This window comes from Aythya marila (genome assembly GCF_965140915.1).
Source record: "Aythya marila genome assembly, chromosome: 2".
Classification (NCBI taxonomy): domain Eukaryota; kingdom Metazoa; phylum Chordata; class Aves; order Anseriformes; family Anatidae; genus Aythya; species Aythya marila.
This window is the reverse complement of record NC_139043.1, coordinates 125,059,900-125,079,480: the sequence shown is the minus strand read 5'-3', so window position 1 is coordinate 125,079,480 and position 19,581 is coordinate 125,059,900. Positions and strand designations below refer to the sequence as shown.

Genomic DNA, 19,581 nt, shown 5'->3' with positions numbered 1-19,581 from the left:
TAAATATGCTCTCACAGAGGCGCAAACAACATCGCTTATTGGCTCAGATCTGGAAAACAATGGGGCCCTTCCTAAACATGGGGCAGCTTCTAGATCTTTCTCACAGAAACCACCCCTATGGCTCCCTGCTACCAAAACCTTGCCACGTAAACCCACTACACCACTTCTATTCAAAAGCTACTCACTAAAAAGTATACTAAACGTATTTACTTACAAAGTAAATAACTTCTTTGTTGTAACTAAATTGGTCTAAATAACAGTGCACTAGAGCAAGGAAAGAGTGATTTCTGAAGTTATCCCTGTCCAGAAAACAAACAAACAAACAAACAAAAAAACAACCCACAACTGTTGAACATATGCTTCATTTTAAACACATATGGAATTAAGAACAGGCTTCAATACTTTTCTGAGGCAGAACTAAAAACTGAAAACCATAGCTATGTATTACTTTGTCATGTTACAGTAGAATCAACTAAAATGTTGCCATCATATTCTTTCATATGATTTCAATATCCTGGTTGAGCTGGGTTGGACTAGATGACTTCCATAGATCTCTTTCAGTCCCAACCATTTTGTGATTCTGTGAACACTGTAGAGATGAAAGCATGTATGGTTTTATACTTATTCATAAGATAAGCAATATAAAGCATCATAATTGTTTATGTAAATAGTAAAAAAAAAAAAATACCAAAAGGCAAATGTGTAATTTGCATCATTCATTTTTCTTTATTGAGTTTTGATGAAAAACAGTCCATTTGAAATATTTCCAACAACCATTTCAATTTCAAACACAAAAACTTAGTATCAGAGTTCAACCATATAAAGTTACATCTTATTATAATTTAATATTTAACAAAGCTAATCATTTTTGATTTTTCATAATTAAGTTTACAAAAATAATGTTACATTTATAAAATAAATCAGCCTTTCCCAATAAATTATAGTGGTGTTCTTCTTATTCAAAAATGTAATATATCATACAAAATAGATAACACCTTTTAGCAAGATAAAATACTAAAGTATATTTTTCATCTAGTACATTTTGGCAGTGTGAGAGGACATTTTATTGTACATTTGATACCTAAACTACAGTGTGAAAACTAAGCACATTCAACTATTATGTGCATATAAGGCACAACTTGTGGACTACTTTTTATTTCCACTTAAATGTTTTTAGTCAGACCAATGTTGCCATGTTCTTGAAATGGGCTTAATTAATCTGATCCAGTGAAGTCATGCAGATCCAGCTAGAGACAAATACTCACCGTCTTTCTATGACAGGTATATAAAAGTGACCCCAGACAGTCAACTTCTGGGTGTCTCTCATGCATGCTTTATCTGTTTCTGCACAAAGTGATAGTGAACTGCTTGGAGAAATAGTACAGTCCTGATCCCTCTAAAGTTGATGGGAAAACTTTGGTACTTTTTTTTTTTTTTTGTCATAAAAACTCATACTAAAAGGGTCTTGCAAAAAAAGCAATGAATTGAGAAAAAATAAATGGTAACCAGCAAAAAGAAAAACATTCTCTAAAAAGCAAAGTAAACTTCAAAAGCTACTGTGTGCAGACTTAAGTACAAATGCAACTACTTCAAAATAACATAAGGAAAACCAGCATCTACCTGGTGGTAAATGTATTCTCATTAAAAATCTTTTGAACAGTTAGGTCAGCTCAGCATTTACTGTGTATTTATTTTCTGCTTGCAAAATAGTATCTGAAGAATAGTACCCATTTGTTTAAGTAACTTTAAAAATCAGAGGTTCAATGCCTTTATGCCACCTTTGGATGTTGTGATTAAGGCAGGTGTCTGATTCAGGATGATCAACATCTCACCTTGAAGAATTTCTGACTTGTCTGTGTTTTCTTTTTGTAATAATTCAGCAAACTGCAAAATTTTATTCTCTCTTTTCTGTTTCTTTCCTTTACAGCTTCTGGGAATAAAAAGTCTAAAGTACTAAAGGAAAAACATTGCTGTTTGGAATAAATAAAATGTGCGAAGTGGCAATTTTCTTATGACACCAGTACTGTATGAATAGCATAATCACTTTGTATATCATAACGAGATCATTTTCACACACTGTTACTGAAAGATTTGCACAAGGTGTCCTTTGTGCAAATCAACAGCGCATCCATATCCAGATGGGTTAATATAGACTCCAGACCCAAAACTTTAGTCAATGCTAGATCCTTCCAAATTGTAAAGGAAGAAGATGGTAAAGGGGGCTCTTCATAGTAAGTCAAATCGTCCCAAGCTTTTGAAGACTATAAGAGTTTGAAATCCACAGAGCAACTATTTGATGTGCTGGCTATTTTCATGGTTTGAAATACCATGGCTCAAAACAGGAACATCTGAAGGTGAACTCAGACATGTCTGTTGCTTGGGTTAGTAAGCCACCTCTCTCTAGACAGAGAGCTACTACAAAACTACAACTATTCTGTAGGTAAAGTTTAGAGTGATTGCTGAAACACAAGTTCACCAGTCAGTTAGGTAAATAAACACAATGGCTACATTTACACTATTAAATTAAACAGTACAAAGTCTCCAGCCCTGAGGTCAAGTGGTGTGGTCTGGCCACGTTCCTATAGTTATACTCTGTAAAGAAAGTTGGCTATATTCAAAGTGCCTAGTGAAAAGACTGGCCTAATTCCCAAAGTGTGCCCATAAATTGTTTGGGAGACCAATAGTTAGTCCTGACGACAAAACATTATAAGTCCCCTTCTAACGTTTTAGCAATATAAATGCTAGCAGTCTGGTGTCTGCACCCATGCCTAGGCACTGTCCAGTTGAGTAATATAAACATTACTGTGTATGCAGATTTTTAAAAGTCCCCAAACGTCTTTGCATGTGGCAGATTCTCTGATTCATACAAATAGGTAAGCAGGGAGAATTCAAATCGTTTGTGGGAATTTTACTTGAAAGAGATGCTTCTTTCAAATCAGGATATTAAAGAAAAAAAAAGGGGGGGGGGATGTATATTTCTATCCATTCAGTATTTTCTCCTTTTTATTTAATACATGTGCTTTGTTTGATAGCCTACTGCCTTATTATTTATGCAATCTTGTCTTTGGTTTGATTAACCCATTTTTTCATGTCTACAATTCACAGCTAAATGAACACTAACCAGTTAAGTCACAAAAAAAAAAAAAAAAAAAAAAAAAAATTATATACACATCTAAAACAATAATATTAAGGCAACTACAACAGGAAATTAATAAAAAAAGATAAAAAAAAAATCTGTGCAGTTAAAAGATCAGAAGATAGTATCAACCTTTATACACATTTTTCACACTTCAGTAGCCACAGTTACAGCTGCACATGTCAGTTAGAACAGCGTATATTACTTTCTAAATCATGAAGGGTTTTAAGAAATACCCACAGTAGTGGCTGCTGAGGAAATAATCTCCTTTATCATCCTGAGATTTTTAATGTGCAAGTGTCCTATCAATTTATTTAGTGCATAAAATGGAAGAAAGAAAGAAAGGAGGGAGGGGGGAAGAAGGGAAAGACTGGGATAAAGAAGGAAGGTATGAAGAGCAAGACAAAGAGATAAACATTATCACAATGTTTTTTGTTTCAAAATAGACTGCTGTGCGATTACTGAAGCCTGGTTTGTAGACATTTTGTATTCTTGTCCAGAGCCTTGAGGAGGGGAAGGTAATGGAGTTTCTGGAGTAGCTGGAAAAGAATTCATAAAGAATTGTGCATTTTTATATTCTTGCCTATTCTGCATACATATATACATACTACTGCCCCAAATGGATGTTCTTCTGCATTTGGCATGCTCGGTAAATAGGACATTATCAGAATTTCTCAACTTATTAAAAATTGTTCATGTGAAACCAATGATATATCAGAATGGTGCTGAATTGTTAAAATTAGATTAAATTCAAGTCAAAGTCTCTTATATAACATTGTTTATAAGTACCTGTTTCTAATGTACAATTACTTTAATCTAGGAATGATGATGAAATAGCTCTATGAGCACTGACAGCTCACCAATATAATTAATATTTTAATCTCTAACTTTGAAATGTTATGTTAGAAGGCTAACTTGCAATTACTTACAAATCTGTTCTGCATGTACAGGAGTAGACATTGAACTTATGAGGATAGTTTGGCCAGTTATTGGATCTTGGGCTAAATGAGGATGTACTGGATGATGCAGATGACTGGCATCATTAGAAGTACCTGCAAAAATACATGAGCACATAGCAATTCAAAAGAACATGTTGTTGCCAGCAATTTATATTGCAATAATTACATTTCTGTAGAGCAAATATTTTGATTGGCAATTTGAATAATTGCTTCTGGGTATTCATTAAACAATTTAACCAGACTTGAACCACATTAAGCACTATGTTTATTTGCACAGTTTTGACTGCAGTAACAGTGGATTTATTTAAATATTTGCAAGGGTTCTGCAATCTACCTAAGGAATCTGCTCCCAGTATAACAACCAGCGCAACTAAGTAAAAGCAACAGGTGATAGTAGTAGGCACTTCTCTTTTGAGAGGTACAAAAGCACATATTAGCCGACCTGAAGCATTCTCTAGAGGGGTGTGATGCTTAATGGGCATTTGTATCAGGGAATTAAGTCATCAGGACACTATCAAGCCTAGTTCAGTTCACTGACTATTATCCACTGTTTTTGTTTCATGTGGGCACCAGTGATAGGAGTAATAGGAGCAGTCAAAAGAATATCAAGAAAGATTACAGAGCCCTGGGAGTGGCAGTAAGGGACTCAAAAGCAAGTAGTTTTTACAGTCAAAGGAAAGAGGTTTGAAAGGGCCAATCAAATCTGTTGAATCAACAAACAGTAACACGGCTGGTGTCACAGACAGGGGTTTGGCTACTCAGACCATGAGATTCACCTTGACAAACCTGGCCTCCTATGAGATTCATCTGTCAGAGGAGAGGAGAGTGTCTTTGTTAGGAGACCTGCATGGATAAGCAAGGAGCCCCTGGAAGAACTCAAATAGAAGAAGGAAGTATATGGAATGTGGAAAAAGCAATAAGCCACATGGGAGAAATACCAGAACATTGTCAGAATATGCAGGGATGCAACAAGGAAGGCTAGGATCCATGTGCAAGGGATATCAAGGACAACATGAAGGGCTTCTTCAACTACATCAGAGAGGAAGACTAGGGAAAATGTGGGTCTGCTGCTGAATGGGATGGGTGTCCTTGTGACAAAGGATACAGAGAAGGAAGAATTACTGAATGCTTTCTTTCCTTCAGACTTTATTGCTAAGGCCAGCCCTCAGGAATCCCAGGCCCTGCAGACAAAGAAAAAGTCTAGAGAAAGAATGACTTTCCATTGGTTGAAGAGGATCAGGTTAAAGGTCATTTAAACTAACCTTATAACCACAAATCCATGGGCCCAGTTGGGATGCATCCACAAGTGCTGAGGGAGCTGCTGGATGTTATTGCTAAGCCACTCTCCATCATTTTTGAAAAGTCATGGAGAACAGGGGAGGTGCTTGAGGACTGGAAGAAAGCCCATGTCACCCCAGTCTTCAAAAAGGGCAAGAAAAGACCCACAAAACTACAGGCTAGTCAGCCTCAGCTCCATCCCTGGAAAGGTGATGGAACAGTTCATCCAGGATGTCATCTCTAAGTATGTGGAGAAAAAGAAGCTGATCAGGAGTAGTCATCATGGATTCACCAAGGGGAAATCATGCATAACTTACCTGATAGACTTCTATGATGGAATGACTGATTGGGTAGATGAGGGGAGACCAGTGGATGTTGTCTACCTTGACTTCAGCAAGGCTTTTGGTACTATCTCCCACAACATCCTCACAGGCAAGCTCAGGAAACATGGGACAGAAGAGGAGCCAGCGTGGAGGACTGAGAACATGGATGGATGGCAGAGCTCGCAGGGCTGTGATCAGTGGTGCTGAATCTAGTTGGAGACCTGTAGCTAACGGTGTCTCACAGGAGTCAGTACTTGTTCACTCTTGTTCAACTTATTTATCAATGATGTGAATGAACGGATAGAATCAGTGTATCCACAACAAGTTTGCTAGTGCTACAAAACTGGGAGGAGTGGCTGATTCATCAGAGGGCTGTGCTGCATTCAGAGAGAGCTGGACACACTGGAGAGGTGGACTGACAAGAACCTCATGAAATTCAGCAAGGGAAAGTGCAAAGTCTGGCACCTGGGGAAGGACAACTCCATACACCAGTACAAGTTGCTGGAAAGCAGCTATGCGGAGAAGAGCCCAGGAGTCCTGGCAGACAAGCTAACCATGAGCCAGTGGTGTGCTTTTTGGACAAGAAGGCCAGTGGTATCCTGGGGTGCATTAGGAAGAGTTGCCAGCAGGTTGAGAGAAGTAACCTTCTCATTCTACTCAGCCCTGGTGAAACCACATCTAGAGTACTGTATCCAGTTCTGAGCTCCCTAGTACAAGAGAGTTATGGAGCTCCTGGAGAGAGTCCAACAGAGAGCTACAAATATGATTAGGGGACTGGTGCATCGTTCTTATGAGGAAAGGCTGAGGAAGCTGGGCCTATTTAGCTTGGAGAATAGAAGGCAGAGAGGGGATTTTATCAATCTATATAAATATCTTAAGAGGGTGTCAAGATGATGGGTCCAGTCTCTTTGGTGGTACCCAATGACAGAATGAGAAGCAATGGGCACAAACTGAATCACAGGAAGTTCCATCTGAATATGAGGAAAAATGTCTTCACGGTGAGGATGAGTGAGCACTGGAACAGGTTGCCCAGAGAGGTTGAAGGGGATGGGTGATACCTTTTCAGGAGATATTCAAAACCCTCCTGGACATAATTCTGTGTAATGTGCTCTAGGGGACCCTGCCTGAGACTGGCATGTTGGACTAGATGATCTCCAGAAGTCCCTTCCAACCTCAAATACTCTGTGAGTCTGTAAATTCTGTGTTTAGATATCCAGCGATGACTGAGAAAAATACAGTAAAATCAAGTTGTAGGACTGAGGGAACAACATGAGCAGCCAAGACTTTAGCCAACAATTATATGACCCAAAGCTCAGTCGTTGTCACAGTACTCACAGTACTCACAGTGCTTGCTTACATCATGATTCTCTCAACATCCTTGTATGCTAAACTCAACAGAATAAAACATGGTAAATTTGAGAGGTTATTATCTTACCTCCCAGTAACATTTCTTGAAGTAAACTGTCAATTTTAACCATTCCAAATAGTTTAACCAACTGTATTTGCTCAATCATTTGCCAAGTGATGCTCTGGAGTGTAGGCAGTAGAAGCAGAAGTTCTCCAAATCTTCCTCGGGAGTCATATTGACGGTCATTGATATAATCCTCTAAACTTATTTGGACTTGGAACCGCATGTTCTTAATCTTTACTGGATTACTCAAGCCCTTTGCATCTGAAAAAACAAACGGACAACAAACAAACAACAACAACAAAAAATATGAGCACTTGCTACATGAACAAAGATTATTTTCAATATAATCTTAACAAAATTAATAATTGGCAATAATTCTCAAATATTTTCAAATATGTACCTGGGTCAAAAAACACAATTGCTTTCAAGCAAGCGTATTCATTGTCATCTATTTGAATTTCCTGGAAGGGTCGAACTAGTTCATCTAGAATCCGATTTGCCACTCGACTGATCTCTACTTCAGTACTGTTGCGATGGATTATGTAATTGTTACCTTGGAGAGAAAGAAGACCAACATGTTGATTGATATAAAGATTTAGATGTAACATAATACATGAGGAACATTTTCAAAAGTATTCTTCATTTTGCTTAATCAAATTGTTTTTTGTTTGTTTTTTATTCAATAGCTCTCCATTATATGATACAAAACTGTTATTTTGCAAATAATTACAGCTCTCACCTAGTCAATAAGCTGTGTGGATGAATATGGCAACATGTGTAGTTACTGTTTAGTCTACAGGACTAAGATGGACATTTGAATGCATGAACGTGGAGGAAGCAGGCCTTTATATGAAAGATAAATGCAATGTAATGCAATGTAATCTAAAAATTCTTCCTCCTACATTACAATAACATATCCCAAGCTAAATGATCAGGATTTGTCCATGGACAAAGAAAACTTCTTTCACAGAAGGCACCAGGAATGCTTCTTTATCCAACAGATGATCCTGTTATTCCTACTAAAATGTAGAAGCATCAGAAAATTTTCAGTAAAGAACCAATTTTCTCTGCTCTTATCATTTTAAATTTTGATATTGGGTAAGTGACCATTTTTGGTATCTTCATTCAACTTCTGTGCAGAAATGATCTAACATAAGTAATGAGAACAGTGGGAAAAACATAGAGCTTCCAGAAGCCACAAAGCAGTTTTTGAAAGAAAAACGGATGATTATATCACAAGAGATCTATGCCAAAATGACTCATAAACTATATAGACATCTACTTCTAGGCATCGGAAATACGCCTTAGAGCTTCAAATTGTTTCTTCTTTTTGTATATATGCTGATTCTGGTGATGCTGATTATAATTTTCTGTTTATTTTCTCATTATTTGTCCTTATTACTTACTAATCCTAACGAAAATGTAGATATCTCATTTTTATTTCATTAATTTTGTCAGTAAAACTGCAGCTAGAGAAAGAAGCTACATCAAGGAAGTCATTTGTATAGTTTCTAATTTGAAAATATCACTGGTGCCAGTAACATCTCCAGAGCAATCTCTACTAATATCTTTCTGTTGCTTTAATGTTATGGTATGTGTGAAAGTAAATTCAAGATGATTTAGAGCTATGAAAAGGCAGTCCCAAAGAGAACAAGTAGCAGAAAACTTTCTTGTACCACGACACTGATAAGTCCATATTCTTCATAATCTTGACACACATCAACATTCCAAGAAGACCTACATGCTTTCTCACAAAACAGCCAAAGTACTGCGCATATTCAGCGAGACCATTTTGGCAGGGTGCACTTGAGACTGCCAGAGTACTGTGTCAGACAGTGCTAACATGTCATAATCCAGGTCATTATGCACACAGGCACACATCTCATCATATGACTGTGCTTCTCTGTTGTGTGAATGAATGGAAGACATATTTCCACCATGTGACAATGCCCCTTTATCCATGGTCTCTTTATATAACTCAGAAAAGGTGACCATCAATAAGTTTGTCTCATGATTTGTTACACATGCGATACTCCTTAGCATGCCATGGATGTACCTGTCTCCCACACAACAGGGGACAAAAGGATTGCTCTTTACGTGATGAACATGTGATGACTGTCAAGGCAGCAGTGAAAGACCTCTTGGGAAAAATAGTTGCAGGGAAGAAATAGTTACAGGCTAGAAAAGCTAGCCTGTAAGATCTCTGTCTAAAGAGCTCTCAGGAAAGTGCCAGATAAAGAGTTTTCATGAAAACTGAAATGACTCTCTTTAAGAGACTCCTCTCTTAAATGGTTTCTTATGTGTTTTGGTTGTTGTTTTGTTTTGTTTGTTTGTTTGTTTTGCTTATTTTTAATGGAACAAAGATGCCAGAAATATTGCTAGTATAAGGAAACAATTTGCTAGGAACTCTGAATTGTTTCTCATATCTGATCTTTATCCATGTTAATCCACACAAAAAAATGTCCTGCTTTTGCTAAAACAGGACATGTGATATTATGTCTTTAATAGCTGTTTCGCATTCACAGAATGTATAGCTTTAATTGTGCCAGAACAGTTGTTCCACTCAAGTGATTACATGGTTGCTAGTGTACTATAACATCATTGTTATTAATTGAAATAAAATCAATATTTACCTAAAAGTAAAATGTCCTTATACCCCATAGACCGTTTTGCTGCTCCAAGCAACAGGTGTTCCCCAGCATGTGCTCTTAACAGGGCAACCTTAAACAAAACAAAACAAAACAAAACAAAACAAACAAACAAAAACAAACAAACAAAAACAAGTAAACAAACAAAAAACAGCAGATTCATTAGAAAATAAAGCAAAACTTCTAAAGAGGGGAAAAGAAATGAGGATGCATATTACCACAGGTACATTCAGCTATAGGTACTGTTAAGATTCCAAGATCCAATGTAAACTAAATGAAAAGACCTTCCATTTTGTAGCACTGAATTAATAACACACTATAATTAACTTGTAATACTTTCTCACTTCTAACCATTGGTCTAGATTTTAAACTTACAGCTCCGCAGAATACTTCTCAATAGTATTTTGTACTTGCATTTCCTAGTGTTTATTTTATTATCAAATTTTGCTCTGGAATTATAAATTGGTACTAAAGACTCCAGTGGGTTGGAATGAACTAAGGTGGTAAATTTTGCAGTATTGCTCTTTCATTTTTATCACATTGAACCAATAATTTATGTTACTTAAAAGAGCTTTTTTCCCCAACACAGCCAGATATGCTAAAATATCTGCTACAGTCAACAACAAAGAAACCTGATTCATACCAGAAAGGCAGTTCAAAATGTGATCATTACTTTACTCTGTCACATATTTACTCTCCTTTTTAATGTTTGCTCGAAGCACTGACCTCTATTTCCTCACAGAATTTGTGTCTTTGCATGCAAGTCTTTTCTTATGAACACAAGTCAATACTTTATGGGTAACGTAAAGGAACACAGCACCTAGAAATACTTAATGTGTTAAGACTTGACAGATTCTCAGTAGAGTTAACTTATCCACATTGACATGCTCCATGGTTTGACTCCAAGATCAAGAATCATTTCTCCCAAACTACTTGATTTGTTGTTTTTTGTTTTTGTTGGTGTTTTTTTTTTTTTCTAAATACTTTATAAATTATATATATATAATAAACTTGATTTATATATATATACGTAAATTTGATAATTTACTTGATAAGTAAATGCACAATGCCTGATAGAAAGAGGTTATCACAAATGAAAATGTGGCATTTGTTTTAACTCCCAATACATTTGTCATTGTTTTTCTAAGGTACTTAAAGTTCAGGAATATTTCCCAGACATACTCTTTGAGCACTGCAAGGGTGTTTTCAGTCTTAAGTTATCTCTTATCTTTCCACACAATATATTTTTTTCTTTTTAAGAAAACCAATAACTTTTTAATGATGCCTGATCCTTTCCATATTCTTTCATGCCATCTAAACAAGTTAAAAGCAGCAATATTTATTGCTTGCTTTTGTTGCCCTTATGGAACCATTGTATTTAAAGATCTAACATTATTTTTCTCCCTCTTTTACATGAACAGATTTTTAACTTATTTCAGTACTTTGAGCATGTGCACACACATATTATGTGAGTTTACTAAAGCATCAAGAGCCTACTTTGGAGGGAATCTTCTGTTGCCTGAAACAACTCCATATACCTGGGAAAGAGTATACCAGCAAATGAGCTCAGTTTGAGTTTCAAACCGAAGGATGAGCTAACTAACCTTCTTCATGGGACTTTGTTACAAACTGAAAGACTGAAGAGGCAAAAAGAATTTCTTAATGCCACTTCCCAGAGGCATTTTCAAGCAGAATCAAATGTCAGTGGACTGGAATCAGGAGATCCTGAGCCATGAATTCGCCTACTAGCCAGGCGGCCAGTGAAAGGACTGCCTACATGAAGACAGTTCTAAGTGTGCCAACATGGCTGACTCTGAAAACCACTAAACATTAGGTGTATTACAGATGTGATGATAGGTCAGACCTCTGTCACATAAAAACCCTGAAGAACCCATCAAGGTCTCATGATTTTTTCCCCACACTCTTGTTATATACAATATAATTTGAGTACATTACATCATATGAAATATTACTTGCTATAGAATGACATAAATACGTGTTTGGCAATTACTCGAGATTCTGATGACTTTTTTTTTTTTTTTTGTAAGGAAAACATGCTTCATATTAAATAGCAGAATGTCTTAAACCATATTATAAAAAAAGATGGACACAAAATAAACATTTTGCAAGATCAGAAAAAAAAAAAAATGTTCTTTTTTTACAAGATTTTTTTTTTTCATTTTTACATTCAGCTTGGTATCTCCTTGCAAAACAATGCAGAAAGCACAAAATACTGACGGATGTATTGGTTTGCTGAAGACTTGATTTCTTGATTTAAAAGGCTGAAGTCATATAAATTTCCTCTATTTTTGTGGTGGTAATGTTATAAAACTTAAAAAATAAAGGGGGGGGGATCTAATAACAAACTATTTGATCAGAAAAAAAAAAAAAAAAAACAAAACAAAACAAAACAAAAAAAAAACATGACCGTTTACTCATAAAATTTAAAAATCACAGAAAAGACACAACAGTAATTAAAGTTCTCTCTTTGGTTTCCTCTTGTACCTGGTCATCCAATGGTAATTCACAGAAGCCTGGAATATATTTAGCCCATTCTACCAGGACCAAAAGTTGTTGCTTCATAGATTCACAGACATCACTAATACCAGCAATTTTCTTAGAATTTATGTCAGTGCTTGCACCAGGACTGGAGATTGAGATCTGGACATATTGAAAGAAAAAATTAATAATGTTGAACTTTGTATAATTGAATTTATATGACAGCTTAAAAGCATAGTAAAAAAAAAAAAAAAAAAAAAAGTTGGTTGTTGTTGTTGTTGTAGCTTTGTTTTATTGTTGCTCCTTTTTTCCTCTGAAATGGTTATCTTGTTTTAGAAAAATGAAAGAGCTCATAGAGACAATAACATTAAGGGCAAAGAAAAAGAGAGATAGAGGGAGAGATAAAGGAGAGGAGAGGAGAGGGGAGAGGAGGGGAGGGGAGGGAAATACTGTATGAGGCCTCTGAATCTGAGTTTCACCTTCTATTTAACTTAGGAAAGCATCCTCAGGAAATCTGGTGATTTGGTTATAGCTGCTGCCCCCACCCCAGTTCCAAGATAAGAAAAGATTGTTTTATTTTTACATAGCTACAAATTTGAGGATGCTGGATGCTATTTGCATTGACTCCTACCATATTCCCCTCATTTGCAGATCCATGTTAAATCCCCCATTGGGATCCATGGTAAAATACCGTTTTACTTGGTGGGTCAAAGGGAGTTGCACTTCTGAACTAAAGCCCAACACTTCCTACATAATTCACTAGCCTAAAACCTTGAAAACAGCTTAGACAGTAATGGCTGTTAACCATCTGAACATTACTTCTCAGGGGAATACAGCAGCCAGGCAGGTGAAAAAATCCTCAGACATAATTCAAAGGCTATCATGTAGGAAAAACATTAGAGACATTGTCTCTTTGTAGGCAGACCATTTATGAAATCCCTGCTGTAATCATGAATCCATTTCTGGTATCTGTTCTACAAAAACAAAGTTGAAAATACTGAATAGCATTCAGGTAAGAACTACCAGAGTCATTCAATCTAGAAAACCCACAGTACAGTAAGAGAATAAAGAAACTCAACATTTCTTTTTTTTTTTTTTTTTTTTCCAGAAAAGAGGAGTCTTGATCATGATTCAAAAATACCTACACAGGAAAAAAAAAAAATGTTTTGATAGCAGGATACTCTCTGATCTACAAGAAAAAGACATAGTAAAAAAGACATCCACCAACCAGTTGGTGGGAAGGACCACCAAAGAGGGGAAAGAACAGGCAGTTTAAATCATTAGACTTATCGACTCATGAACCTGATACACTCTCCATCCTTTAATCAAAGCGATACAACTTCATAAATTACACCTTCTAGGAAAAAATATGGGCCGTGTTCTGAAATTACTTTGTGAACTTCTGTTGGGGATTCATAATGAACTCCTAGGTTTGCATCTCTTTACAAGGACATGAAGCTGTGAACTTTCCTTTTTCTATTTCTTCATTGCTTTGACATGCCCCTCATTTCTGGGGTTCAACATGGGAGTCATCAACTTGATGAACATGACAATATGACACTATATCCCCACAATTCTGAGAAGCGTCAGTGACTCATATCTTTACTGATATGAGAATCTACCATGTCCCTTTCACAATTACATGATCCAGAAAGCTTCTCCTGTAACTGTGAGAAAAAACATTTTACTTGGACAATTTGCCCTCATGAAGCATATTAGGGGACAAGACAATTTATTTTCCCTATTTTAATATGAAAATTAAAAAAAAAATGGAAGAATGCGATCTTCTTCCTCATTTTCAAAGCTGAAGGACTGAGCCAATTATTTGTGACACTACCTCCATTTCCAAGTCTCTTCTCAGGACTGAATTCATCTTACAGGCCCGTTTGATTGAGGAGAAAAAAAAAAAAAGGACTTGAAGGATATCACTTTTCCGTCATGTTAATGTCACCTCTTGGTCTTTGAGGTGACTTTCATATATATCTTCATACGTGCTTGGCTTATTGGGAGAAATTCTCTTCCACTACAACAAGTAATAAGTATAATACATTCATATGTATGCACAAGATGATGTTTTAGGACAAGAAGCTAACAGCTGAAAAGAAGTTTGTGACAGAAAAGACTCAGGACATGATTCTGTTTAAGATAGCTCTTATTTCTGGACTGCAGGTGTCAGTTGGAAATGATTAAGGGAGTAACACACACACAAAGCACAATAAGCAAGTTCAAAGCATTACCAAGGAGGTAAAAATAGGTATATTTTTATACTGTATAGTATGAAAGGTAGGAAGGTACATTACGTTCATCTAGTCTGCCAAGACATGCAATATGTGCCAAAGACTATCACCCAGTAATTCCTGCATCAATTCTTTACAGACAGTTTCACCCTAAGAGAGATGCTGATAAAGGATGAGATTACAAAACATTTGGGGATGTATAAATCATTCATCATGAAATCATAAAGGTGGCAGTTAAATTCTAAGTAAGTTAGTAAGAGGTGCAAGAATGCAGAATCAATGACCATGATTTATCTGAGTTGCAGAAAAGGACTGGAGACTGTTACAGTCAGTAATTGACTGAACATGGAAAAAAAAGAAAAAAAATGGAAAAAAAAAAAAAGGAAAATTAAATTCAGATGAGACAAATAAAATTTAAAAGTGAGATATGAATAGACTACAGTTGGAACACTTTTGTTTGCTGCATTTATAATGTCTAAGGATATTAAAAATGGGATTTTCAAAAGAACCTAAGGAAATGAGTGTCCACACCCCTTTGAAACCTAATGGCTTTGGACAATTTTTTCCCTAATTTTTCATGAGAAAGCCAGTCTCAAGGATAGATAGATGCCACAAGCTGCCTGAGACAGCAACTGATTTAAAAGCAGTAAGAACCATAAAGCTTTATTAAGAAAGGTGCCTAGGACATATTGTCCTGGACAAAGTAGAATTTTTTATTGACTTTGCTTTAAGAAGGTATTATATTGCTGATTCTTTCATTAGGAAGTCGAAGATGGGTGCATTTTGCAAGTAGGAGAAAAAATAATCTTCATTTAATACAATGAGAAACTGAAAGTATTTAACTATTGCATAAATGTTCTTAAAATCAGGAAATAATTTTATGGTGGATCTCAGTACCTGACGGGAGAGTGTCTCAGCTTGTGACAGTGTGCTAATAGATGGAATGTTGCAGCCATCAAAATTGTTTCTTCTTGTACTTATTCTGTCCCTTTCGTTTTGTACAGCTGTAAGAAAATAATTTGTCTCATTTATTAACTTGTAGACATTACCATACAATATCATTTCAGAGGTTTACTAGATAAGCATAAGAAACAAAAGATACGACACTCAAAAAATACTTTCTGCTTTTAGTTCTGTGTAATGAGGAAAGATGACAATACCTGTTCATGGTCCTTATTCATATAATGAAGTTTGCCTGTAAAACTAAATATAACTACTTGCATCTAGATACTGAATTGCTAGCACTTTTGTGACTGTCATTATTAAAGTTAAATATATATATATATATATTTCTTCCTTTAGAACATATTCTGTCATTTTTTTTTTTATTTTACCCACTTCAGTAAATGAGGCTTTATGACAATGGTAGAAATTGACACTTGGTACTGCTGAATAGGTCAAGAGGCACCACCTCTGACAAAATGTCTGAGTGAGAGGAAATATGAAAGTCCTACTCTTGGATTTCTGTGAAAAATCCTGAAACAGAATGAATGGCTAAATCCTCTAGTAATGTAATTTAATGGTTTAAATCTCATGCTCCTCAGTGAAAATGAATTCTTAGCCAGTTCACAGAACATTAGCTAAGTACAAAATATATATAATGTATTTTAAAAAGCAAGAAAAAACTTCCAGGAAAGTAAGTTCTGTCTCATGGTGTCTTAAAAAAAGACAGTTAAAAGCACTTTGGATAAGAAATCCTTAATTAGTACACAGAAGGCTCAGGAAGCAACAAGGCTTACTTTTGAATTCAAGGAAGAAAAGAAAATAAAACTCCCAATCAGATTTTTCTAAACCCCAGACCATGCCCAAGATTAGGCCAAGAAGGAAAAAAAAAAAAAAAAAAAAAAGAAGAAAAACAATAACAACAACAAAAAAGAATGATACTGATCAAAATCTTTTCATTGCACAAGGGATCTCATCATCTTTTAAGAGCAGTAGCTTTATTTCCAAAGATATGTTTGCTGTTTTGTGGGAAACAATCTACATTACAGAATTTAGAAGTAGTACCAAAGGCTTCAATAAAAAAGAAAGTAAATAAATAAAAAATCCATACACTGAATAGTTTTCAGGGTTTATCTGAACAATTCACACAGTTTATTCCTGAGGTGTAGTAACTTTTTGCCAAGGACATTCAATGATGGGCCTTTTATTAAGGTCACAATAAGAAATGTTGCACAGTGATAAACACAAAGTGCTAAATGTTTGTGCAGACGTGAAACAAACAAACGCAAATAGCATTTTTTACAAGAATGAAGAATAAACATTCACTTTGGATCTCTGCAGCTTAAGTGCTTAAAATAAGGTCAAAATAAGGTTAGCAATGATTGGTATTAGAAAAATAGTATGTTATTCTGACAATCACTAGTGAAAGTCACTAGCAGAACACTTTGATTTACATAGGTAAATGATTCTATTTGCTCTTGTGTATGTATAATTTCTGATGGACTGGATTGTTTGTCTTCCTAAAACTTTTGTTCAGACTCCATCTGCATATTAAGTGGGAATATTTGCTCAAAGACGGCTTGTATAGCCTCTGCCAGCTGAAGCCCTTTTTCACTTTCACACTGAAAGAGAGAGTCGCTGAAAACAAGCTGAAAATACATCATATAGACTATATTACAGTTACAATATAAGATTTAACCTGATGGTGTACAGAGGTCTAAAATAGAATATGAGTAGTGAAATTTACAGTTTAGTCTTTTCAATTACTTTAGTAAATTGAAAAATTTCAAGCCTTGAATAAACATGGCTCGGACACAAGTTAAAAATAAAGTTCTGCAGGTAGTGGGATCAGAAGAGGCAGAACAATGTAAATGAGACTAAAAGTTTTGAATAGGATATATCTTTTCAGTTCCTAAACATAAGTCAGCAGCATGTCTTGTTGTGGTGTCAGCAAACCATGCACTGGGCTCACCAGTATATGGGAGACACTGGAAAACTGGGAGGTGTCCAGTGGAGGGCTATGGTGATGTAACCCACAGGCTGTCCAAGGTGAAGCAGGGAAATGTGTCTTTGTTTATATGGCAGAGGACCAAGGTGGAAGTGGAGGTGAGGTTCTAATTTTTGTAGAGAAATTCTTCTCAGATGCACAGTGAAAAGACAAAAGGTGATGGACACTACACTACTTGCAATATAATACATTCCAGTTAGATATGAGGAAGAAAATGATAATGAGGGTGGTCAAGCACTGGGAGAAGTTGCTGAGAGAGCCTAAGAAATCTCCACTATCAGGGACTGTGTAAACCTGGCCAGACAGGGTCCTTAGCAACCTGACGGAAGCTAGAAGTTAGCCCCGCTTTAAATGGGGGCCTGGACTTACAGATGTCCCTTCTGAGGTAAACTGTTCTTTAATTCCAGTTTTTGAATGTCTGTAAAGTTCTGCTTTTTGCAGAAGTTTTACAGCTGCTATGGACTTGAAAGTCTCCCCTTTTCTTCGTTTTAGATTGATGATATATACCCAACATTACTAATTTTATTAATTAAAATTTCAGAAGATTAAACTGTGCTCCACAGAAATTAGCAAACCCATTTCATATATTCACAGCACTATTCTATTTAGAATATTCCCATGTGTTTGCAAGGAAAAAATTCTTTTTATCTCATACCACAACTTGATCACTAGCAAAGAAATACTACGGTAAAAATGCACACACACACACACACACACAAAAAAAAAAAAAAAAAAAAAAAAAAAAAAAAAGCCTCATATTAGGAAAGCTGTGTCTAGACTAAAGCTAATATAGACTAGTTACAGTACAGGAGAGCCATGTGCTCACATTGCAGACTGGCCTTCAAGTGGACATACCATGTTACAAATAAAACAGGTTGCAAAGAGTATCACAGCAAACATAAATTTTGTGATGAAAGAACCATTTTAACTGCTTATTTGAACCAGATTAGGATGTCTTTTGCCTCTACATTATAACTGGCAGTGAAGCAACAGGCCCAACAACCTGGTACAAGAATTCTCTGATATTCTTACTGCTTTTCTTTTGCTATTGCTTTGTAGTGATCTAATCCTTCCACTTCCACAAGAAGATCACTGGGATAACCATGTTTCTTCATGTCTGCCATGGAGATGCCTAAATAAAAATCTTCCCATACACACGAATGAGAACCCCAGTGAGGTTAGAAGTCTTTCTGATTATGGACACTCTACTGACAGTTACCTCTATTAATCTCATCAGTACTTTTTCTCTCAATTTAACAAAGCTTCCTCTTGTTTAAATGTTTCAAACATCAAAAATTAAGGGAAAAACAAGTAAATTGGCACTGTAACTTCAGTAATGTAGAAACAAAATCCTAGATGTGGATTTTATTATTCAAATTTGGTTAAAAAAAATAAAAATTTGAACTAAAATCTCATGCTTTGAATTTTTCCAGGCATACAGCTCAATGTTTAGAAATTAATACATTTTAGTGCCAAGATTCATGCATTAAACAGTTTCAGATTTACTTTAAACCTATAATGTTTTCTAATGCCCAAAGTGTTAAAACTTCTTACCTACCTGAAAATTAGATGATGCATATGTCACCTCAGTATAAAAGCAATTCTCCATCATTCAGGCACTAGAGCAGACTTTTCTATTGAATTATTCTGCTGTTATGTTTTTTAATTTTGATCAAATTTTAGAACACATTCAGATTATTTCTCTTAGTATATCAAATAGTAAATGACTATATTACCTTCTTTTTTCATTCCTGCTCGAAAACATTTTTTTAAACGACAATATCTGCATTGATTCCTCTTGTCCTTGTCAACAACGCATTGTCGATTGAATCTATCAGATGAAAAAAAAGAAAAAAAAAAAAAACAAAAGATAAATATACAGAGCATTAACAAAGCACCACCTTGATTATGAAAACTAAATAATCTGTCCTGACAGAATAATGTCTATAATCACTTTTTATATGCATTTTTTTTCCATTAGCCAGTCTTGAGAGGCATTTCATACCTCCTTATTTTGTAGGCATGTGTGTGTGTATAAAGTGTGTATTGGAATGGACAAGTGTAGAAAAATTTGGAGTTATGTGCATTATTTACACCTCAGTCTACTTGTAAACTAAGCCAGCAACTGCCTATACAGAAA

The 19,581-nt window shown here is 35.6% G+C and overlaps 1 protein-coding gene across 2 annotated transcripts in view; it reads right to left on the bottom strand.

Annotated features, from left to right (window-relative positions):
* Positions 1 to 709: 709 nt before the first annotated feature.
* The window catches only part of HNF4G (hepatocyte nuclear factor 4 gamma), a 66,440-nt gene continuing 47,568 nt past the window's right edge, over positions 710 to 19,581 (bottom strand). For both annotated transcript variants that reach the window (XM_082754061.1, XM_082754060.1), the window contains 8 exons: positions 19,178 to 19,272; positions 15,389 to 15,495; positions 12,261 to 12,416; positions 9,741 to 9,828; positions 7,508 to 7,660; positions 7,132 to 7,368; positions 4,066 to 4,188; positions 710 to 3,675 (listed from right to left, as the gene is read on the bottom strand). In XM_082754061.1, coding sequence (XP_082610187.1) covers positions 3,557 to 3,675; positions 4,066 to 4,188; positions 7,132 to 7,368; positions 7,508 to 7,660; positions 9,741 to 9,828; positions 12,261 to 12,416; positions 15,389 to 15,495; positions 19,178 to 19,272 — 1,078 coding nt within the window. In that variant the 3' untranslated portion in view covers positions 710 to 3,556. The remainder of the gene's footprint in view (positions 3,676 to 4,065; positions 4,189 to 7,131; positions 7,369 to 7,507; positions 7,661 to 9,740; positions 9,829 to 12,260; positions 12,417 to 15,388; positions 15,496 to 19,177; positions 19,273 to 19,581) is intronic.